General features: G+C 41.0%; 1 protein-coding gene across 4 annotated transcripts in view; it reads left to right on the top strand.

Moving 5' to 3' along the window:
* PPP4R3B (protein phosphatase 4 regulatory subunit 3B) overlaps positions 1 to 25,283 on the top strand; it is a 66,709-nt gene that overhangs the window by 9,706 nt on the left and 31,720 nt on the right. For all 4 annotated transcript variants that reach the window (XM_006122137.4, XM_006122139.4, XM_006122136.4 and 1 more), the window contains exons 3-6: positions 5,645 to 5,743; positions 7,419 to 8,042; positions 22,954 to 23,031; positions 23,956 to 24,072. In XM_006122137.4, coding sequence (XP_006122199.1) covers positions 5,645 to 5,743; positions 7,419 to 8,042; positions 22,954 to 23,031; positions 23,956 to 24,072 — 918 coding nt within the window. The remainder of the gene's footprint in view (positions 1 to 5,644; positions 5,744 to 7,418; positions 8,043 to 22,953; positions 23,032 to 23,955; positions 24,073 to 25,283) is intronic.

The following is a 25,283-nucleotide window of genomic DNA, read 5'->3' as shown; positions in this document are numbered from 1 at the left end:
ACCTTCAGAGGGTCCCTTGTCCTGTGTTGGCTGTCTGGTCACTCCCAGGGTGGGTAGGACATGAGCTGCTGAGGGGGGACAGGACTCAAGCCCACTATCCTATGATCCCCAGGCAAATGTTCTGTCCCCTAAGCCACTCTAGAACCCAGCCCATCTCCCTACCTTCAGAGGGTCCCTAATCTTGCTTTCCTAATGCAGGGGAGCAGCTCCATCCCTGGGGAAGCCTGTATTGGCAGTCCTGCTGCTCCAAGGGTGGGTGGGCTCAAGCCCCCAACCCTATGCTCCCTAGGCAAATACCCTATCTCCTAGGCCACTCCAGAACCCACCCCCTCTCCCTACCTTTATGGTATCCCCTCCCACACTCTGAACCCCTTGGCCCAAGACCAGAGCCTGCACCCCTACCCCAGCCTGGTGAAAGTGAATGAGATTCAGGGAGATGGAGATGGAGTGAGTAGGATGAGGACTCAGAAGGGGTGAAGCAGGGGTGGGATCTCAGTGAAGGGGGGGGGGGGGAAGTAGGGTAAGTGTATTTGGGTTTGAGGTAGATCTTACATTGCACTTAAATTGAAAAAGTGATCTTGTGGTTGAAAAGATTGGAGAACACTGCCTTAAATGATTACTTCTTAGAGCAGCTGGTTCTGGAACCCACAAGGGGAGAGGCAATTTTTGATTTAGATCAAATGGAGTGCAGGATCTGGTTCAAGGGGTAAATCTAACTGGACTACTTGGAAACAGTAACCATAAAATAATATGATTTAACATCCCTGTGATGGGAAAAACACCTCAGCAGCCCAACACTGTGGCATTTCATTTCAGAACAGGGAACTAAACAAAAAAGAGGAGGTTAAACAGAAATTAAAGTACAGCGACAAAAGTAAAATCCCTGAAAGCTGCATGGAAACTTTTCAAAGACATCATAATAGAGGACCAACTTAAATGTATACTGCAAATTAAAAAATGCAGTAAGAGAACAAAAAAAGTTCTGAACAACCAGTGGGACTGTTAGACGATTGAGATGCTAAAGCAGCACTCAAAGATGATAAAGTCATTGCGGAAAAGCTAAATGCATTCTTTGCTTCAGTCTTCACTGAAGACTGGGTGTACTGCTCGAGATAGTTATGACTAAAGAAGACTGCAAAGAGCTTTAAAAAGATATCCCAAAACTAAGTGATTGGTCAACTAAATGGCAAGTGAAATTGAATGTTGATAAATTTAAATAATGTGTACTGAAAAAAATAATCCCAGGTATACATACAGTATGATGGGGACTAATTTGGCTACAACTACTCGAGAGAGGTCTTGGAGTCATTGTGGATAATTTTCTGAAAACATCCACACAGTCTGCAGCGACAGTCAAAAAAGAAAACAATGTTAAGAATCATTTAAAGAAGGGATAGAGAATAAGACAGAAAACATCTTATTGCCTCTATATAAATTGATTATATGCCTGCATCCTGAATTCTGTGTACATATGTGGTCGCCTCATCTCAAGAAAGATATATTGGCATTAGAAAAGGTCAACAAAAAGGATTAGGGGTTTGGAACAGGTGAAGAAAGATTAAAAAGACTGGGAGTTTTCAGCTTAGAAAAGAGAAGACTAAGGGCAAATATGATAGAGGTCTGTAACATCATGACTGGTGTGGATAAGGTTAATAAGGATAATTTATTTATTTGTTCCCATAACATAAGAAGTAGGGTTCACTAAATGAAATCAGCAGGTAGCAGGTTTAAAACAAATAAAAGGAAGTCGTGAAATGAGGAGTAACGGTAGTTCGAACTAGGAAGCCTAGTTCGAACTACCTAGTTCGTGCCCCGTGAAGCCGCGCTGCACGGGGTTCGAACCAACGGGGTTTTAAAAATGGCGGCTCCCCGCTTATGCAAATGAAGCCCGGGAAATTCAAATCCTGGGCTTCATTTGCAAGTGCGGTATGCCTACGTTACCCTCCTAGTTCGAACTAGGAGGGTAGTGTAGACATACCCGGATTGCTTGACGATTACCTGTTCTGATCACTGCCTCTGCATCATCTGACGTTGGCCACTGATGAAAGACAGGCTACTGGGCTAGATGGACCTTTGATCTGACCCAGTATGGTCATTCTTATGTAGAGCGTGAATGGCTGGTATTTCTCAGGTAAGGAACTGCACCTGAGTGATCTAGAATCCTGCAGTTACTTAGCTCAGCTGCCAGCCAAATTCAGCAGGGCTGGGACCAGTACTAGTAGGAAAAGATGTTACATCTCCAGTTGGGCTGTGGAGAGCCTTTAATCTGCTCTCCCTTCTCTCCCTGCTGTGCAGTCACAGTTGGAGCTGGGAGAGCCACGAATGTCTTTTGCCTGCTTTCTACCTGCCTGCCATGGTGACAGTACAGTTAGAGCTTTAGAGAGGCAATAACTATGGAAAGTTCTGTCTCATTCCACATCGTCCTCCAAAGTCCAGGATTCATCTAATTAATGGAGTCGCATCTGTGCAGCTCATCTTATTTTGTGGGTGGCCCTTCATTCCCTTGTGCATGGCTGACATGGTCAGAGATTCACTGGTCCGCTGTGCAGAAAAGAGGAAACGATGTCCCCTACCCAGAGCTCCCTTCTGTACCCAAGCTCCATCCTAGACCCCTATGCTTGCACCATTGATGTAAAAAAGTATGTCCCCTGATCATTTACCAAATTCTTGGGAGTGGGTCCCCCTCAAAAATTATTGCCCACCCATTGCCTAGTGACTGCCAGTAAGTGAAGTGGATTTAGAGTGATGGGGAAAATTTCTGCCTAACAGCAACTATGCTATTCACTGAGTAGAAGATAAGATCAAATAGGTATGTATTAGTGTGGTCGATTAACTGATAAGCAAAAGCTTATAGGTTAAAGCTATAAACTACATGCATTTCCCCTCTTTCCCCCTCCCCTCCTTGCCAGTAAATGTTTTAGCAGGCTGGTCAGCAGCCTGGCTCAGTCCTTGCTCATGTTGGGTCCAGGACTATCCCTACTGTGGCTCTGCATTTAAAGTGTATTAGGAGGCAGGCAACCCGGCTCAGTTCTGGTGTGCACCAGAACTGTATCAGAAGCAGCAGCGTGAGACAACAGGCTCGATTGGCAAGTAGAGCCAGTTTAAAAAACAGCTCCCCTCGCAGATCAGCTGCTGCCTGGCACCACACGCTGCTTTCTACCTGCTTTCTGCCTGCCTGCCAGAGGCTGCAGTGTGGAGTGGCATGGGGCTCCTTGGGAGTGGGGCCAGAGCGCACATGCTGCTGGCCCCGCCCTTGGGGACTATAGAATAGTCGAGTAACCGATAAGAATCCATGAGGTTACTCAACTATTCAGTTAACCAATATTTAACGTCCCTAGTGTAAATTTAAACTTCCAAAATTATAGTGGTGTAATTCCCTCTGTGGATATATTTTTGAGTTCAGCTAATGTCATTTTGGAAGCAGTGTAAACTGAACAGGAAAAAGCTTTCAGAATAAGAGTATATACACAGTGGGTTATACCATTTATAAATATATTGGTTTAACTATATTGGTCTGAACTATAATTGGTAAACTTTCCCAAACATGGAAGCTCTATCTCAAGGCAATAAAGTCTAGTGAAGTAATATATACTGTAGGCAAGCATCTACTTGAGTTCTGTGAGAATAGTGTACCAAAGATAATGTTGATCCACTCAGCACTGCCTTGTGGTGATTGATGGCTCCTCTTTACTTTGGAATGACTCACAAGTAGGCTTTTGGAAATTGCTTGATGGCGGTGGAGGGGGAAGGGGGGGAAGAAGGGGCAAGAGCTGGGAAGGGGTTACAGTTTCACATCTAGCCCACTTAATTAGCTTTATTAACACAGGTCCTACAATTGACTGGAATTGCTTTTGCTGTTATATGTCTTGGATTCTGTTATTTCCACTCAAACTCATCTCATGAAGTGGGCTTTACCCATGAAAGCTCATGATCCTATATATTTTCATTAGTCTCTAAAGTGTTATAGGACTACTCGTAGTTTCTGAAGTTTGCCTTCAGTTAGAAGGCCTGTTTCTCTTTTTCTGGACTTCAAGTTTCTTTGAAGTAGTTTCTTTCTATGTATAATCTGTGTGTCCACTTCATTAAATATTTATCACCACAGCATCCCTCCCAAAGCAAGCAAAACTAGGCCGGATAAAGTATAGTAGCATTTTGTTGTTAACGGACATCAGTAGAGTTGAGCTTGATCTAACTGTGGCTGGGCTTGGGCCCCCTTCAAAGATTGTCTTCATTGTATCAAGAAACTTTGCTAGGGTTATTTTTCCATGAATCCATCCAATAACTTCAAAGGGTCTTTCTAGTCCTCTGGATTCACTGTTTGCTGGCAGGATGAGTAATAGCAAAGAAAAACAATCAAGTGGTATTTTAAGCCTTATCTGTATGAATACTCAACAGCACAGTAAGCTGGGGTGTAAATTTACTTTGAACTAGCCTGTCTGTACTGTAAATTACCTAGTGCACTTTAACCTGCCAGTATGCTAGGGAACTTTTAGCAGGTTCTACATGGGCAACCATGGCATGGCATAGCTGGCTAGTGTGAGGAAGATTTACACTGCAGATTACCATGAACTTGGTGTTTGTATAGACAAATCCTGAATTCAAACATGTAATTCCAATGTCATTTTATACTAAACTTAATGAACAGTTTGTTAAAATATATTGTGTGATTTCTGAACTGATAGTTCTAAAAGGTTTTCCTCTTTTTCCAGGATAAATTGCTTTTTTTAAATCAAAACAATTTTAATTGCTTAAGTCATTGGTTTGAATCAAACTTTGCTTTTGTACATTTTAGTTATTTTCCTAAGGAAAGGTTGATTCTGCATGGTAACCATGAAAACATGTTGAATTATGTCTAGGTATAACCTTTGTGCTGAATTTTTCTTTTTGCAAACCAGGAAGAAAAAGGCTACCAGTATACATATATTTAAGCTATTATACATTTTAATAGATTCAGAGTGTTAATTTTTGTAAGAGAACATTTTTATGTTAGAAAATGGTGTATAATGCATTTCTAAATTACTACATTATTTTTTTATTTGAGTTTTATGTCAAACAGTATTTGAATGCAAATAAAATGCAAAAAAAATCTTAGTTTAAAATTAGCTAAATTAAACCAGTTTAAATGTGCTGGATACATTGTACAAAACTTACTGAAGCATGTTTATCATTTAAAACAAATTAATTGGCACAGAACATCTTATCTGCTGCTAGTGAATTGAACAGATTTTTGCCACAATGTACCTTGGGATTTTAGAAGTACAGGTTGGACCTCCCTGGTCTGGCTCCCTTGGTACCTGAGTGGTCCTGAAGGAGGTATTTTGCCGGACTAGGAAAGGTCACTTCTGCTCCTGGCCTGGCCTCCCAGCCAGCTCCCCACATGCGACCAGCCCTGCCTGGTCCCGCCACTGGGGCTCTCAGCTTCTCCCTGGCAAACAACTGCCCCGCTGCCAGTGCTCCCAGCCCCCTACCACAGCAGCACCGGCCCTACCAGCATACGGTCCCAGGTGATACGTCATTCTGTCTTGACAGTTTTAACACCAGTTGTAGTAATGGCATCTTTGGATATATTACTTACATAGCATTCAGTCTGTTTTGTATTGGTATCTTAACTTTTTATGAAAATAACATATTTATTATTAAATAGGACACCTTGATTGTTTGGTCAGAAGCAGAGAATTATGATTTAGCACTGAGTTTTCAAGAAAAAGCTGGCTGCGATGAAATTTGGGAAAAAATCTGCCAGGTACAGTTACATTTTAAAATTCTAAATATTTTCAAATTTTGATGTGTCCTGGTGGTTTTGTGTGCAATAGTTTTAAAACAAAGTATAAATTAAGAATATGCATGTTTGTATTCTTAGGGATCAGCTGACTGATTCGGCAGTTCTAATTCTTTGCTATTGACACTCGAGCTTGTAACTGCTCAGTGGTTCAGTAGTTACTTTTTCAGTTCCACCTAATTCCCAGAAAGGCAGCTTCAGTTTGACTGAAAGTATAGATATTTTTTTAAAGACCACACAATCTAAACAAAATATTCTATACTTGTCACTTTTCAGTATTTTTCTTCAGTGATTGGGGCTGTTGTCATCTGCCATTTCAGTTATATTTCCCAGAGGAGATAGTTTGAAATCTAAGACTGAAATACTCAACTTCCCCATTAGAAGTATTTGAAATCTAGTTTGAATTTTAGGTTTCAAGCTGGCATCTTTGAATATTTCTCCATTATTCTATTTGTCATTTAACTGTGGTCTTCAGTGGTTTACTCTCCATGTGATTAGACATGGCTTAAATTCGCTATATACCAACTTGCTGTTTATTACCTTGGAGTTTTACTTAAATTTAGGAACCATTAATTTCTTTTGGGGGACTGCTTTTTGATTCTCGAGTAAATGACACAGTAACAAATAATGAGCCAACAGTGTTTAATTTTTTGATCAGTTCAGTATAGATTCCTTAGCTTTTGTGTAACTCTCTTTATAACACAGATCAGAGGATTAAACACTGATCCTTAACCAGAGATGTTTTCTGTGTAGTACCTTGTTAATTTATATTCTGTGTTTCTAACTTCTCTTTCCGGATCAGGCTCATGGGGAATATCCTGGTGTTATGGTAATCTTAAATTATGAACTTTATTTTTTTAAATGTGCTCTTTAGATATAAAGAGACAGTTAAGGATTTAGGATTTTTAATGCCATACCAGCAAGTTATTTATACCATATGTTCAGTATTAAACTTGTGAAATAAAAATCCATAGCATTTTGTTCCGTATTACAAACATTAGAGTTACAAACAGTCACCATTCCTGAGGTGTTTGTAACTAGGGGTACGTCTACTCTTGCTCCCTATCTCGAGATAGAGATGCAAATGTAGCCAACCGGAATCGCTAATGAAGTGGGGATTTAAATATCCCGCGCTTCTTTAGCATAATCTTGCCCGCGCGCTATTCCGATCGCCAGCTGATTCGAACCAGGAAGTGCGCTCCGGGCCACGTTAGTTCGGCTCAAACCCCTTGGTTTGAACTAACGTTACTCATCAGTAACGTAAATGAGTAACAACGTTAGTTCAAACCAAGGGGTTTGAGCCGAACTAACGTGGCCCGGAGCGCACTTTCTGGTTCGAATCAGCTGGCGATCAGAATAGCACGTGGGCAAGATTATGCTAATGAAGCGCGGGATATTTAAATCCCCACTTCATTAGCGATTCCGGTCCGCTACATTTGCATCCCTATCTCGAGATAGGGAGCAAGTATAGACGTACCCTATGAGTTTTACTGTGTGTGTGTGTGTGTGTGTGTGTGTGTGTGTGTGTGTGTGTGTGCGCGCGCGCGCACACACGTGTTATTTAAATTATCAACTTGAATTTTTTTCTGTATGTACATATATTTTAGGAGAAGACTAATTGTTTATATTCCATTTTTAGGTCCAAGGTAAAGATCCATCAGTGGAAGTCACACAGGACCTTATTGATGAATCAGAAGAAGAACGCTTTGAAGAAATGCCTGAAACCAGTCATTTGATTGATCTTCCTACTTGTGAACTCAACAAACTTGAAGAGATTGCTGACCTAGTTACCTCTGTTCTCTCCTCACCCATCCGTAGAGAAAAGTTAGCACTGGCCTTGGAAAATGAAGGCTACATTAAAAAACTATTGCAACTTTTCCAGGTTTGCGAGAATCTAGAGAACACTGAAGGCTTACATCATTTGTATGAAATTATTAGAGGAATTTTATTCCTCAATAAAGCAACTCTGTTTGAGGTAATGTTTTCTGATGAGTGTATTATGGATGTTGTGGGATGCCTCGAGTATGACCCTGCTTTGGCTCAGCCAAAAAGGCACAGGGAGTTTTTGACCAAAACAGCAAAATTTAAAGAAGTTATACCTATAACAGACTCTGAACTTAGGCAAAAGATTCATCAGACTTACAGGGTACAATACATTCAGGATATCATCTTGCCAACGCCATCGGTTTTTGAAGAGAATTTTCTTTCTACCCTCACTTCCTTTATTTTCTTCAATAAAGTTGAGATTGTCAGTATGTTGCAGGTAAGTGAATCAAAGGATGTGGGGTTGAATGTTAAATTGAGACTTATAATTGTGATTTTGAGGTTAATTGTACATGTTTAACTGTTTATTTAATCATGTACATTTTTCATTCTGTTTGTACCATATCATTGGTGCTTCCGCATATTTCAAACAGAGGTTGATTTTATACTTTCGAGAGAGAAATTGAATTTAAAGTGCATTACAACCATCTCAAATTTGTCATTTCAAAAACTGATTATAAATAACAAAAGTGATGCTGTGAAAGTGATGACTAAGAACATAAGAGTGGCCATACTGGGTCAGACCAAAGGTCCATCTACTCCAGTATCCTGTCTGCCGACAGTGGTCAATGTCAGGTGCCCTAGAGGGAATGGACTGAAGACAAGGATCAAGCGATTGTCTTGTGCCATCCTTCAGTCTTTGACAAACAGAGGCCAGGGACACCATTCCTCTACTCCCTGCTAATAGCCTTTTATGGACCTAACCTCAATGAATTTATCTAGCTCTTTTTTTTTTTTTTAAACTGTGTTATAGTCCTAGCCTTCACAGCCTCCTCTGGCAAGGAGTTCCACAGGTTGACTACTCGCTGTGCGAAGACGACCTTTTTTTATTAGTTTTAAACCTGCTACCCATTAATATAATTTGATATCCTCTAGTTCTTATATTATGGGAACAAGTAAATTGGTATCCTCTAGTTCTTATATTATGGGAACAAGTAAATTAACTTTGCTTTATTCACCCTCTCCACACCACTCAGGATTTTATATACCTCTATCATATCCCCCCTCAGTCTCCTCTTTTCTAAACTGAAAAGTCCCAGTCGCTTTAGCCTCTCCTCATATGGGACCCATTCCAAACCCCTAATCATTTTAGTTGCTCTTTTCTGAACCTTTTCTAATGCCAAAATATCTTTTTATGAGGTGAGGAGACATCATCTGTACGCTTTATTCGTGATGTGGGTGTACTATAGTTTTATATAGGGGAAGTAAGATATTCTTCGTCTTATTTTCTATCCCTTTTTTAATAATTCCTAGCATCCTATTTGCTTTTTTGACTGCTGCTGCACACTGCATGGACGTTTTCAGATAGATTAGATATATGACAGTTGTTATGGTATTTCTGTAATATAATTCTCGATCTTTATATTTATGAATAATACTTCAGGGAGTCAAATTTTCACAGGGAATTATTTAATCCTCTATTTGTAGTAGGTATAGCAAGAAAGTTTCTGTCCATATTATCTGCATTAATGCTGTTTATTTGTGGCAGCAAATAAGTGCTCTATAGCAGTGGCTCTCAACCTTTCCAGACTACTGTACCCTTTTCAAGAGTGACTTACCTTGTATATCTTCATGTCGCACCTCAATTAAAAATTACTTGCTTACAAAATTGGAAACGAAAATACAAAAATGTCACACTATACTATTCTGAAATATTGCTTACATTTATCATTTTTACAATATAATTATAAAATGACTGAAATATAAATATTGTACTTACATTTCAGTATATAGTATAGTAATTTCTTGCTTAAAGTTGTAGTTCTGTTCCTGAAAAATGTTACTTTAAGCAAAATAATGTTAAGCTAATTTAATTTTCCCTTGAAGAATTAATGTACATAGGGAGGGTAACAGTTTTAATACTGCACACTAGGGCTGTGAACGACTAGTCAATAGGCTAGTCAACTAGTCGCTTCCTCCCCTCTCCTCCGTTGCCTCTATCAGAGGCAGCAGGGAAGGGGGGAGAAAAAGGGATACTATAAAGCGACAGCACCACATGGAGTTTTGGGTCAGCGGAGGGGGTCCCCAGCTGACCCTGGGTTCTACGCGGTGGCTGCTGCTTTGAAACTCCATGGGGAGCTTGGGACCAGCAGGGGAGTGCCCTGTTGGCCCCGTGCTCCCTGCACCACTTTCACCTTTGAATTGTAGCAACAGTCCTAGGGTTGTTGCTACACTTCAAAGGCGGAGGCACCGTATCAACTAATTGAATAGTCGAGGCAAATTTCATCGACTGTTCAATTAGTCAGTTACTCAAAATTTAATATCCCTACTGTATACAGCAATGATGATTGTGGATCTTGGTTGAGGCCATGGACTTGTGTAATCAGAGGAGAAAATATTTCCCAGCATCTTACTACTGATTGATTGAGCCCTTGAGGGTTAATACGTTGTTGACTTACCTCTCGCTCTGCAAGACAGAAGGAGGTAGGAAACACGATAGACTTGCTTTGTGGAGATGTGGTACAGAATGTGGGGCTTGATTGGGGGGGGGCGGAGACATCCTGACATTGGCACACCTCCCTTCCCCCTCCCCAACCTCCACAGATCAAGCAGGAGGCTTATGGGAGCAGCTCCAAGACCGAGGGCAAGCATTAAGGCAGTGAGAAGAGGGGAAGAAACTGTTGCTGGCAGCTGCCCAGCAACATATAGTACTTCACAGGGAACTTAGGGGAGCTGATGGAGAGGGTGGGGACTTCTGGCCAAACCTGGTTCCAAACCCCCTTGAGGACGAGCTGCTTTTCCATAAAATCCTGTAAATAGTGGACAAAGCATGAGGCCAAACGGCATTATAAGGGAGTATTTCACAACTTTATAAAAAGCAATCTAATAGGCAACATAACAATAAAACAGCCTTACTCTTACTGTTAAACACAATAAGAGAACCGAAAAAGTATGTGGCTTAACAACCAAGTAAAAGAAGCAGTGAGAGATAAAAAGACATGTTTTATAAAGTGGAAGTAACATCCTAGTTAGGAAAATAGAAAGGAGCATAAGTGTCTAAGTGTAAAAATGTAGTAAGAAAAGCCAAAAAGGAGTTTAAAGATCAGCTAGTCAAAAACTTGAAAAGTAATAGTAAAATGTTTCAGTACATCAGAAGCAGGAAGCCTGCTAAACAACCAGTGGGGCCCTTGGACGATAAAGATGCTAATGGAGCACTCGATGGTAAAGTTGTGGAGAAGCTAAATGAATTCTTTGCTTTAGTCTTCACGGTTGAAAATATTAGGGAAATTCCTAAACCTTAGCCATTCTTTTTAGTTGACAGATCTGAGGGTATGTCTACACTACCCCCCTAGTTCGAACTGGGGGGGGTAATGTCGTCATACGGAGTTGCAAATGAAGCCCAGGATTTGAATTTCCCGGGCTTCATTTGCATAAAGCCTGCTGGCGCCATTTTTAAATGCCGGCTAGGTCGGACCCCATGCCGCGCAGCTACATGCGGCACGGACTAGCTAGTTCGGATTAGGCTTCCTAATCTGAACTAGCTGTACGCCTCGTTCCACAGCTAGTTCGGATAGGAAGCCTAATCCGAACTAGCTAGTCCGTGCCGCGTGTAGCCGCGCGGCACGGGGTCTGACCTAGCCGGCATTTAAAAATGGCGCCGGCTGGCTTTATGCAAATGAAGCCCGGGAAATTCAAATCCCGGGCTTCATTTGCAACTCCGTATGACTACATTACCCCCCCCCCTCCCAGTTCGAACTAGGGGGGTAGTGTAGACATACCCTGAGGTATTGTCCCAGATTGGGGTATAATTAGAGGAAGTTTTGGAACAAATTGGTAAACTTAACAGTAACAAATCATCAGGACCAGATGGCATTCACTCAAGAGTTCTGAAGGAACTCTAATGTGAAATTGTGAAAATATTAAATGTGGTTTGTAACCTATCCTTTAAATCATCTTTTGTACCTAATGACTGGAAGATAGCTAACATGATGCCAGTATTGCCAATTTAAAAAGGGCTCTAGAGGTGATCCTGTTAATTGCAAACCAGTAAGTCTAACGTCAGTACCGGGCAAATTAGTTGAAGTAAAGAACTATAGTAAAGAATAAAATTGTCAGACACCTAGATGAAGATAACTTGTTGGGGAAAAGTCACCATGGTTTCTGTAAAGGGAAATCATGCCTTACTAATCTATTAAGAGTTATTTGGGCAAGAACATGTGGGCAAGGGGGATCTAGTGAAAATAGTATACTTAGGTTTTCAGAAAGCCTTTGACAAGGTCCCTCACCAAAGTCTCTTAAGTAAAGTGAGTTGTCATGGCATAAGAGGAAAGGTCCTCTCGTGGATTGATAACTGATTAAAAGACAGAACCAAAGGGTAGGTATAAATGGTAAGTTTTCAGAGTGGAGAGAGGTATCTAGTGGGGTCCCTCACGGGTCAGTCCTGGGACCAATCCTATTCAACTTATTTATAAACAATTTAGAGAAAGGGTTAAACAGTAAGGTGGTAAAATTTGCAGATGATGCCAAACTGCTCAAGATAGTTAAGACCAAAGCAGTGTTAAGAGCTTCAAAAAATCTCACCAATCCAAGTGATTGGGCAACAAAATGGCAAATGAAATTTAATGTTAATAAATGTAAAATAATGTACATTGAAAAAATAATCCCAACAATACATACTGTATACTGGGGACTAATTTAGCTACAACTACTCAAGAGAGAGATCTTGAAGTCATTGTGGATAGTTCTCTGAAAACATCCACTTAGGGTGCAGACACAGTTAAAAAAGCAAACAATGTTTTTTTTATTAAAAAAGCATAGAGAATAAGACAGAAAATATCTTATTGCCTCTATATAAAACCATGGTACAACCACATCTTGAATACTGCGTACAGATGTGGTCAACTCATCTGAAAACGATATATTGGCATAGGAAAAGGTTCAGAAAAGGGCAACAACAATGATTAGGGGTTTGGAACGGGTCTCATATGAAGAGAGATAAAAAAGACTGGGCATTTCATCTTAGAGAAGAAGAGAATCAAGGGGGATATGCTAGAGGTCTATAAAATCATGACTGGTGTGGATCAAGTGAATAAGGAAAATATTTTTACTTATTCCCACAAAATAAGAACTAGGGGTTACCAAATTAAATGAATAGGCTGCTGGTTTTTTAAAAAATTTTGATTCACACAGCACAGTCAACGTGTGGAACTCCTTGTCTGAGGATGTGGTGAAGACTAGGATCTTGACAGGGTTGAAAAAAGAGCTAGATAGATTTGTGGAGGTTAGGTCCATCAATGGCTATTAGCCAGGATCGGTAGGAATGGTGTCCCTAGCCTCCGTTTGTCTGGAAATGGGTGACAGGAGAGGTATCATATGAGGACTACCTGTTGTGTTCCCTCCCTCTGGGGCATCTGGCAGTGGCCACTGTCGGCAGACAGAATACTGGGCTAGTTGGACCTTTGGTCTAATCCAGTATAACATATTTATATGTTCTTAACCGGGACAAGTTAAGTGAAGAGTTGCTGTTTATTCAACAGCTCGAACAAGTTGTCTATATGAAATTTTAGTTCATGCTGACTTCTCTAGTGGTTTTTAATGTAGCCTGTTATAAAACTAGACATATCTCAGTGAATTGTTATACTCTTTACCCTCTTCCCCAAAGACCTTTGCATACCTCTGATTGAGAACCGCTGCTCAACTACAACCACCTTAATGTTGTAGATGTTTCTTGATGTCACTGCTCCATGGTGGTATTTAATAATAAAAACAAAACCATTGTAGGGTAAAGCTTAAAAACATTTATTAGAGATTTACTAGCTAGAATTACTAGAAAAATAGATTGGAATACACCCAGGAAGTATGTGGGAGTGCTTTGATGAAAAGCCATTCATGCTTCACATAAAATTATTGCTGCATTACACTAACATCAGAGTAAAGCTGTCAGGTACCTAATTGGTTTTATTCTGTGTCTGCTTAACCCTATTGTGCAGAAATAAATTTCTCAGTGGGTAAACTGATAATTTCTAGATGTGGGTAGTCTCCAGCAGACACAAAAGGTAAAGGGAGTCAGATGGTATACAAATGAAGGTGTGGGATCTATAAAAATCCCAGAAACAGGTAACTAGAGGTGTCCTCGAAGGATGCGTACTGGGACCAATCCTATTTAATCTATTTATAAATGATCTGGAGAAAGGGGTAAACAACTAAGTGGTAAAAATTGCAGATGATACTAAATTGCTGAAGAGAGTTAAGATGAAAACAGTCTGAATAGCTTCAAAATGCTCTCCCAAAACTAGGTGATTGGGCAACAAAATGGCAGATGAATATTAATGCTGATAAGTGCAAAGTAATGCATAATGGGAAAAATAATCCTGGCTATACATACAATACAATGGGGACTAATTTAGCTATAACTACTCGAGAGAGATCTTGGAGTCATTGTGGATAGTTCTCTGAAAACATCCACTCAATGTGCAACTGCAGTCAAAAAAGGAAACACAATGTTAGGAATCATTAAAAAAGGGATAGAGCATAAAACAGAGAACATCTTATTGGTATTATTAAATCGATGATATGCTCACATACTGCGAACAGATGTGGTGGCCTCATCTCAAAAAAGATATATTGGCATTGGAAAAGGTTCAGAAAAGGGCAACAAAAAGGATTAGAGATTTGGAATGGGTGAAGAGAGATTAAAAAGGCTGGGAGTTTTCAGCTTAGAAAAGAGGAGACTTAAGAGGATATGATAGAGGTCTATAAAATCATGACTGGGGTGGAGAAAGTTAAAAGGAATATTTTATTTATTTGTTCTTATAAGAACTAGAGGTCACCAAATGTAATTAATAGGTAACATGTTTAAAACAAATACAAGGAAGTATTTCTTCACACAACATGCAGTCAATGTGTTGAACTCCTTGTCAGAGGATGTTGTGAAGACCAGGACTTGAACGGGATTCAAAAAAGATATAGATAAATTCATGGAGGTCCATCAATGGCTATTAGGATGGGTAGGAATGGTGTCCCTAGTCTCTTTGTGTCAGATGCTGGAAATGGATGACTGGTGCGATCACTTGATTACCTGTTCTGTTCACTCCCTCTGCGGCATCTGGCATTGGCCATTGTTGGCAGACAGGATACTGGGCTAGATGGACATTTGATCTGACCCAGTATGTCCATTCTTATGTTTTTAACAGAGCAGAAAGGAGGGAAAGCATAGGGGAAGTAGTGAAATTCAAGTAGTGAAATTCCAGTTGGAAACTAGTGTTCCTAGAATGTGCAGCAGAAGAAAAAGTATATATATATGAAGTAAATTGCTTGCTTTAGGTTGTGGATTATGAGTTTCTCATACTTGAGTAAATTTGACATTAGTTAATTGGTTTAATAGCATAAAGAAACTCAACTCCCTCATCCAGCTAGTAAACAAAATTAATAAAAAACTTGGGTTTGAGGCACCTTTATCCTTCATTTATTTTTACGTGTATAGGATCTTACTGCAGATGATAATGAAATTAAAGTCCTTTATTTTTTGGAACCCCCTCTCAGAACATTGATGCTTCAGGTTGGGATTTTTTGGTTTGTTTTTATTCCTTCCCCTACCCCCGCCATTCTCTTTCCGGGTGCTGTTTTTCCATTTTAGTTTTCGTCAGCATATTTGTGAAACTCTGATTTCCTTTTAACAGAGAATTCTGATCCCTATAACAATTAACTCCTCTTTTTTCTGGCCCCTGAAGAGTGCTTGAGACCATGATGTCTCTGTCACTTGTTCATTGTTCACCACCATTGTAATGAAAATTTTGCAGTCTAAATTATTTGATTTTATTTTAAAGTAAAATTAGATGGGAGCTATAGTTGTATACATCTCAAATCCTGGCTACTGGTGCAAGTGGGGGATACTGTCGTTTGTTTTTTTTTTTAAATTTTTAAAGCTACTTTCCATAGGCCATGTATTCCATATCATGAGGGTGAAGTAGCTGCTGCTACAGAAGGTATATGTAAATTAAAGCAGTCTATTCACATAGGAGGGGAAATCTAAAATGTATTATCCCAATAGGAAAGGTGTGGTTATATAGTAAGGATGCTAAATTTAGATTAATCAGCTAATCAAATAGTCAGTGTAATTTGCACTGACTATTCGATTAGTCTGTAAGGGCACTTTGAAATGTAGCAAGAGCCCTGGTTCTTGCTATATTTCAAATGTGGAAGTGCTGCCAGTTCCCCACTGTGCCCCCAACCCTTCTCCTTATGGAGACGGTGCTAGAGGAGAACTGGCTTTTAAGCCAGCTCATGGCGCGCTCCCCCTTTCCCCTCCCTCCCCCACTGCCTCACTCTGATAGAGGCAGCAAGGGGGGAGAGCGACTAATCAAGTTACTAGTTGACTATCTGATAAGCAAATGCTTATCGGATAGTCAACTAGTCACTTCCCAATCATAAAATATGCATATTGGTGTGTTAATGCAGTACAAATAATGATGATAACAGCAAATGGCATGCTTTGAGGAAAACACATTAATAGCAAAACAATATAAGACATTTTAATAAACCTTCTTGAGTGTTTATACTGACTGCAATAGGAACACCTGATCCAGGACTTCTAGGTAAAACAGCCTTTTATGTGGTACATCCTAAGTTTGTAGGTGTTGAGTGTTGAATAGGGGAGTCTCCTGCTATCTTTAAGATGCTATTGCGTTAGATAGTTCAGGGGTAACTGTTGGGAGATATCCATGCCTGTTAACAGCTACACTACCTGACAAAGTGAGCATAGCAAAAGCCTTCTATTAACCTCAGCTATGGTTTGTTACTGCTTAACTATGTTCAGTATATTTTAACTAGGGTCCTATGTGTATTGTATTATGCTGGCTGCAGCAATGGCTGCCAAATCTATTTTTTAAATTGTTCTTTCATAAATCCCTGTTCTTACCACTTGTAGATATAGATAAATAAATATTAAAAATGCCAGTTGGCATAGTAAGCTCCTGACCCCTACTGGAGCCAAGGACCATGCCAGTCTGGGCTAGGTGTTCTGCATTGTAACTCCTCTGTCCTTTTGTAGGCTTTAAGAACTATGCAGAAGTAGAGATCAGTATGAGAAGTGGTGTCAATTGGCAATGGATGTAGCCACAGTATCTTGGGGACCTTGAGAAGGATGTGACTAGTATATAGAGCAGTGGTGGGCAAGATACAGCCCACGGGCTAGATCCGGGCCACCAAGCCATTTGATCCAGCCTGTGGCCACCCTGTCGTGCCTCTTCCCCAAGGTCAGTTGAGACCCAGGAGCAGGGTAGTGCACAAAGTCATTCACTGGTTAAAGCAGCTGGCAGTTCTCTCCCCTGCCAGGGATGCACAGTGCCTAGAGGGAGCCACCAGTCATTTTGAACAGCAAATGACTTTGTGTACTGTCCTTCCCCAGGATCCAATTGGCCTGAGGACGAGGGAGCGTGTGGACCTAGAGGGAGCTGCCAGCTGTTCAGAATGGCTGGCAGTTCCCTGTAGGTGCTGCACGCCTCTGGCAGGGCTGGAGGGTGAGAGAATTCATACACTTTGCCATCCCCAAAGCCAGATTGGCCCTGGGGGTGTGGGAGCATGCAAAGTTTCTCCCCCCACTAGGATCGCATGGCACCTAGACAGGAACTGTCCCTTCTGCCCTGAGGCCCTGCCCTTTCCAGGGGGCTGGAACCGGCCCATGACCAGTATGAAAGTTGGTGAAGTGGCCCCCCTTCAAAAATTATTGCCCATCCCTGATGTAGAGTTAAGGTATGCTAGAGCATTATCCCCAACTCCAATGCTCCCTCGGCTTTGCGTGACAGAACACTTACTCTGAATAGTTGCAGCTGCAAATGTCCCTGTTTGTGATAAGATGGTCCATTTCTTTAGGAGACAAGCCAGGCCTTTCCTAATAGTGGGGAGGACTAATCAATTCTTTTTTTGTTGTTGTTATTCTGACTGTTCTTTTGAAAACTTATTTAAAAAAAAAAAAAAGTTGACCCAGCTGCTCCGTCTCTGACACCCTCATTCACTTAAAGTGTGACTTTAATGAAAGGTAATAGGATTAAAAATTTAGGAGTTAACTTGTAAAGCTAATCATAGAAGCAGCTCCAGTTGCTTTCCTCACAAACTTCTGGTTAGCGTAGTAAATTTAAACTAAAAATGGCAAAGGTATTTATTGAAATTATCTTTTGAATTATTTATTCACTTTGCGGAGAAGTTTGCTAATTCTAGAAATACCAACAGATACCAGATATTGCTTTGCTACAGTGCAAGTATCATGCACCAGTTACATATATTCATTTTGTGGTGCAATTTCAGAATTAATTTAGTGTTATCAAATGATCTTGTGAACATTGATGGATAACTTAGAATTAGAGTAAGCCAGTAGCTTTGCAGCAATAATTTGGGTCTAATAAAAGGGAACAACAGACCAAATTCAGAAATGAGTGGATCAAGTATAACAGGACAGGATTGGTTTGGTTAAACTTATATTATTAGTTTTGTCAATGAGTTGTACCTTGTTTAGACTTTTAAGTCTCTTAAGCACACAGGGTCAGACTCTTCTGAGTTAGACACTTGTCCTGTGGATGGACTGGAGAAAGGTGTTAGAAGGTGTAACTGGATCCTTATTGAGTTACATCAGAGATGACTTGCACAATCACTAATGATGCATAATTTCAGAGTTCTAAGGCTTATTTTACTCTTCGGTTTGCTGGCATAGTTCTTTTTGTTATAAGTGCCAAAAATGGCACTCCTAACATAGCTGTACTGTGCCCTAATGCACAGGCTGTCATACCATCAGAGTAATTTTGCTGGTATAAGATTTCATCTGGATAACCGATATAAGCAATTCCAGTTTTTTTTTTTTTTTTTTTTTTAAACCTCTCTGTGGTATAAGTTATGTCTCCAGTAGGAGGAGGCTTGCCAGAATAGCTATACCAGCCAACCCTTTCTAATTTTGAAAAGGCAAGAAGTAGGTACATTTTGCTTCTGAATTTGGCCCATGCGTGCCTGTTAGATTTGGAAAATACTTAAACTTTTTTTTTTCAGGTGCCTTCCTTGGTTTCCAAAAAACAGGCTGGCATCAAGCAAGCCTACACTTAAAATTTTGAGCACTGTAACTGTCATCCCGAGGTATAAAAAAATAGCACCATAGCTGTGCTAACATAACCCACAGCATAGGATGCTTCTCTCATCCTAGCATTTCTACAATAATGGAAAAACCCACATCATAGCTGGAGTCTGCATCCACGTAGTGGGGTTATAACAGCATAGCTATGGTGCTGTAGCGATGCTGCTCTAGCACCCATAGTGTAGAGATGGCCTTAGGCAGTGTCCATGTGCTATATGGAATTTGACACCTTTTGTACTGTTTTTATAATACATTTTAAATCAAATTTCTTCAGAATATGGTTTAGAATATTTAATTCTTCTCATTAGAGAATTTTTTTTAAATAATCTTTATCTTAAAAGGGTAATTGCCTTATCTACTGATCTGAAAGCTTATTTACTGGTACAGGTTGCACCTGCCAAAACCAGAATTCTCTGGTCCGGCAACCTGGACCACTGATGTTCCTGTATCCGAGAACCCCAGAAGCCTAGTGGCAGGAGGGCAGTACAGGAGAAATGTAAGGAAGCGGAATGGGGCAGGAGCTTGGGGCAGCCCCTGGCAGCTCAGGATCAGGCTGGCAACAGCTCAAGATAGGACCAAGGCCTAGACTGGTGGCAGCCTCCAGCAGCATAAGGCTGGAGCCCTGGTCAACCCGCAAAGTGGGGCCAGAGCATACAGGCTGCTGTGGGGGTGGGACTGGAGCCTGTGGAGCGCAGGCTGCTGGAGCAGCAGCAGCAGGGTCAGCAACACAGCAGGCAACCTAGCAGGGGTTGGAAGGAGTCCCTCCACTTGTTTCCCCACCCTCAGCTGGCAGAGTTGGGGGCTATGGCAGAGAACCATCTCTAGTGTGGCAAATTCCCTGGTCCCCAGGGTGCTGGATAAGCGATGTCCAACCTGTAAGCTATAAAATTGATAGCATAGTTACATAAAAGTGAATATTTTATAATGGATAGATATTTCTTGGCAGGGATGTCAACAGCCTTCATGGGCTCCTGGGAAAGGTATGGGGATAGTGTCTGTCTGTTCCAGAAGAGTGGGGTCTCAGACAGAAGGGGCAGGGCTGGGACAGCCAGTTCTCCGTGCTCGTGTCCCCCTCATGCTCAGAGAGCCCTAAAGGTCCGGCAGCAATATCAAGGGCCTAGCTGCTGCACTAGCAGCAGCCAGGAACCCTGGGCTCTTTTCAGTCACTAGGCCCCAGCAAAATTCCTCTCTCCAGCCCACCGCACCCCACGCTCCCCTCATTCTCAGGCCTGTTTCTTCTTATGATGCTGGTTTTTACAGCTTGGTACATAGTAAAGTGCTTTTGCATAGTTAAATTGGTGTACATTGTAAAAGCTCTAATGTTGTCACTGTATATTTAATAGTGATAGAGATGCAGCTGTGTTAGTCTGGTGTAGCTGAAACAAAAGACAACTATGTAGCACTTCAAAGACTAACAAGATGGTTTATTAGGTGATGAGCTTTCGTGGGCCAGACCCAGCTCATCACCTAATAAACCATCTTGTTAGTCTTTAAAGTGCTACATAGTTCTGTCTTTTGTTTCACTGTATATTTAAAAACTTGTGAAGTACTTTTAAACTGAAGGCACCAGAGTTACACAGCAGTATCATGATTCTTCAGGACTTGTTTTCTATACCTAAAAATACAGAGATCAGTGTGTAGAGCAGCGGTTCCCAAACTTTTCCGGTTGGGGACCCATTTTGACAATTTAGGAAGACTTGGTGACCCAAGGCAATTCAAAAATGCGGGGGAAGAGAGAGGGCAGAGCCACCTAGGGAGACACTTGGTGACCCTTTTGAAATGTAATGATGACCCATATTTGGGTCCTGACCCATAGGTTGGGAAACCCTGGTGTAGAGGGAGAGAGGGGAATAGCCAAACAGTCTAGGGATGGTACTGTTCAATTTAGGGATGTAAAATCCTATTCAATTGGTTAACTGGTTACATGTAATGGTTAACCAATTAAAAGCGGACATCATGGGGGGGTTACTCCAGCTGGAGGGAGGGAGACTTGAGCAGTTAACAGGGCCCGGATCGGAGTGCCACTGCTGGGCCGGCCATAGACAGGGGCTGCTCTATCTGGCTGGGATGCCCCTGCCTGCAGTGCACCCAGGCTGGACCTGCTGCAGACAGGAATTGTCTATAGCATTGGGAAGCTGCTCCAGCCCCCATTGGTTAACTGGAACTAGTAAGCCTCACCTGTTAAAGATGAGGCTTACTGGTTAGCCAGTTAATTGTTCATATTCCTGCTGTTCATGCTGCTGTTCTTTGCTCCATGGGTGACTGGTATGCTAGGCGGGGGAAGGCACAGCCTTCCCAAACCGCCAGCCTGTCCCTGCCTGCACCCCACCCCAGAACACCTACTATAGGCATTCTGGGGGTGGAGTGTTGCTGCTTCCAAGTGCCCGCCTTCCCCGTGCTCCAGAGCCAGGGAGGCTGGGAGCTGCATACTGCCCTCCCTCCCCCACTGCAGTGCTGAGGCTGGGGGGGCTGCCCACTGCCTGCCTTCCCTGTGCACTAGGTCTGGGGAGGCTGGGAGCCAACTGCTGTCTGCCTTCCCCGTACTACAGGGCTAGGGAGGCTGGAGGCCTGAGTAGAAGCAGAGGGATTGGGGGCTTGCCTCCCCCAGCCCTCTCTTCACAAGCTGCCCATGCTCTGCTTCTTGGGGATCAAGCCATGGCATAATCCTAGAGTGTTTGTTTCTAGTTAGTTATTTTTTGTTTGTCTGTTCACTATCTTAGGAGAAAAAAGCAGACCAAATTGGAGAAGTAAATGAAAATTAGGAAAGGTTACTTAGATCTAGAGCTTCCTTGGGGGTTGAGGTAATTGAACTTAAACAGAAGGAAACCTGTATTTCCAATTTCTGTAGTTTACCTACCTGGAAGTCGGACATGTGGGAAAGGCATTAGAGGGTCCAGCTCATACAAACTGATTCAGGATTTGTCAACACTAGGAAGGTTTTGCATATATAACTAAACTAGCAAAACTCTATGGCTACGTCTACACTGGCCACAATTTCCGGAAAAGCCATGCAAATCAGGTAAGTCAGGATAGGGAAATCCGCGGGGGATTTAAATATCCCCCGCGGATTTAAATAAACATGTCCGCCGCTTTTTTTCCGGCTTGGGGAAAAGCCGGAAAAAAAGCGTCTAGACTGGCGCGATCCTCCGGAATAAAGCCCTTTTCCGGAGGATCTCTTATTCCTACTTTGAAGGAATAAGAGATCCTCCGGAAAAGGGCTTTATTCCGGAGGATCGCGCCAGTCTAGACGCTTTTTTTCCGGCTTTTCCCCAAGCCGGAAAAAAAGCGGCGGACATGTTTATTTAAATCCGCGGGGGATATTTAAATCCCCCGCGGATTTCCCTATCCTGACTTACCTGATTTGCATGGCTTTTCCGGAAATTGTGGCCAGTGTAGATGTAGCCTATTAGTATGAACACAATTATATCTGTATAACTGAGTACATGGAGATGGAATGGGATAATTAGAGAACTGAGAGAGAGTAGAATCAGGGAAATGGTATTTATGTAAGTATGACACCTGAAGAAGCAAGCTTGGTAACTGTTTTCTGTAGTAACATGTTAAGAGATGGTTTTGAATTTTCCAGATAAGTTTCTTCTACAGAACAATAGGATTTAAAAAGTTTAGCGTTAGAACTTGAGATTTTTTTACTGTAGTGTAAATGAAGGTATATTGTTAATCTAAAACTTTAGATCTAAATTTTGTCCTATCTTAAATCAGTAGGAGTTTTATAAATGTATCTATCTGAGGGCAAAATTTAACCCAAAATATAAGTTTATGTAAGGCCTTTCACAGAAAATAATGCTCACAGAAATAAAATCCATTGAACCATACACTTTCAAATCTTCATGTTTGGATTTCCTTGTTTATGATGATGTTCAAGAATATGACCTATATTTAGCTAGCAAGACCTCCAAAGCTCTTATGCTACGTTCTAAAGCACACACAAATAGAGAATTATATTTTATGCCTGTATATAACTATTAAATTTTTTATTGGGCATTGTGTAAGAGAATGTCTTTCTCTTTTTGGCTATTATGATGTAATAGAAATTGTTATATAATGTGTTATGCAGGAAGATGAGAAGTTTCTGTCTGAAGTTTTTGCACAATTAACAGATGAAGCTACAGATGATGACAAAAGACGTGAATTGGTGAGTCCTTTAATTTGCATGTTTGAAACTTCAGAGATTTAAGTATTAAACTAACACTGTAAGCCCTTCCTTCAGTTACTTCTTCATGACTTCAAAAAGGTATTCCTAAAACGTTAGGAAAACCATGCTGAAGCAACAAATTCTTGTGTGACTCCTCAAAATCTCTAGTAATGAGTAAATTGTCATTTCTTTATTTTACTGGTGATAATATCAGTTTATTGCTACGACAGTATAATGTAGACACTTCAAAATTTTCTTCACTATTAATAGTTGTAAAATTGTCCTGCACAGCATTGCTGAGTTCCACAATTCTGTCTGTATCAGTGTGTCAAAGGCCTATTGTCTTGAAGTTCTGAAATGATTGAAAAGTCACTATGAACAAATTTAAATGGTTTACAGGCCACTGGGACTGCCGGCTGACTTGTACTGAGAAGTCTTGGACTTGCTTTAACTAAAGGAAAGATGACCTCTGAAGTCCGTTAGTTTTGTATTTATAGCTGCCACCCTGATTCTCTACACCATATTGCATAGCCAGCATTTCTCCCTGAAACTGTTCATTTTTCACTAACACAAACTATGATATTAGAGACAAGAACCTACTCATAGGAGAAACAAAAATAGTTAATGTTGACTGGACATATCTGTTTAAATACAACCATTTTAATCCTTCATATGCTCAATTCAGTAAAATAACTAGATGCTCACTTCCATTTTTTCAGGATGGCTTTTCTTCTGTATTTGCCATATAACAAAATTTGAGATTCAAGTTGGACAAGTCAAATGATTCCTTGCTGCCTTTTACCATTATTACCGAAAAAAGTATAACAGGTTGCTCGAGTGTTTTTGTCCATTTAACTAATTGTCTTTGATATGCTATGAATTTAATTACACAAATGTTTTGTTAATATTTTTCAAATTTTATAGGTTAACTTTTTTAAGGAGTTTTGCGCATTTTCTCAGACATTACAACCTCAGAACAGAGATGCATTTTTCAAAACTCTGGCGAAGTTGGGAATTCTTCCTGCTCTTGAAATTATAATGGTAAGTGAATCACCTGCAGCCAAATAAAGGGGGATGCTGAATTCTGATATCATGTTGTGACCACATAGGCTGATTTTTTTTCAGTCCTATTGAGTACATGCAGCCTCTTGCACTTCAGTTAGTGCTTTGCACTTCTGAAAATCAAGGTGTCTCTAATTGAGCACTCAAAATCAGTGGGGGTTTTTTTGGAAAATGTTCGACATAATTTAGAAAAATATATTTGGACTTAAGTGGGAGAGAGGTAAGTGGTGACTGCCCCAGTTTTGATAATGAGTGCAGAAATAAAAATTACATTAGTTTTTGATCTTTTGACTAGGGATGTTAAATATAGGTAAATTGAATAGCCAAGTAAACTCATGAATTCTTATCGGTTACTCCACTATTCTGTAGTCCCTGGGGGTGGGACTCTCAGCCAATGCAATCCATTCCCACTCACGATGATCCCTCTGCCACTCTGCGCTGCTGTCTCTGTGTCAGAGGCAGCAGCACAAGCGCCAGGCAGGAGCTGGTCTGCAAGGGGAGCTAGTTTAAAAACCAGCTCCCCTCATGGACCTGCTGCTTGACACCCCATGCTGCTGCTTTTGATACAGCAGCTCCTGTCCAGGTCCGGGGGAGAGGGGTCTGAGCTCTTGGATCCAGTATGAGCCAGAACCTAGTTGGCCGGCCTGCCTGCCTACCTACCTCTTAATACACTTCAAATGCAAAGCCAGTGCTGGGGGTAGGTCCCGGACCCAGTGCAAGCCAGGACTGAGACAGACTGCTGGCCAGCCTGCTAAAAAAGTTACTGTTTCGGGGCATGGGGGGGATGTGTGCTGTCTATAGCATTAACCTATAAGCTTTTGGTAATCAGTTAATCGACTACACTATTACATCCCTACTCTTGACTCAACTCTGGGATTCTCAATCCTGAACAAGTGATACAATAGGTAAGGGATCAATGACAGTTTTGTGACTAGAAACAAATGATTTATAAACTTTTTGAAAGCTGGGAATCCCATCTTTCCACTGGTATGAAGCAATTTTAAACATTACAGATTGGTATGTTAGAGCATAAGTATTTTCCTGTTTTGTTTTTCCTTCATTTCAATTCTGATTTAGCAGTTACCATGATAACTAAAAAAAGCAGTGCTTTAAACTACCTAAAAATTCTGCTTCCCAACTTTAGAACATAAGAATGGCCATAGTGGGTCAGATCAAAGGTCTGTCTAGCC

This window comes from Pelodiscus sinensis, chromosome 3, assembly GCF_049634645.1.
Source record: "Pelodiscus sinensis isolate JC-2024 chromosome 3, ASM4963464v1, whole genome shotgun sequence".
NCBI lineage: Eukaryota > Metazoa > Chordata > Testudines > Trionychidae > Pelodiscus > Pelodiscus sinensis.
Note: the sequence above shows the minus strand (reverse complement) of the source record. Positions and strands in the feature narration are given on the sequence as shown.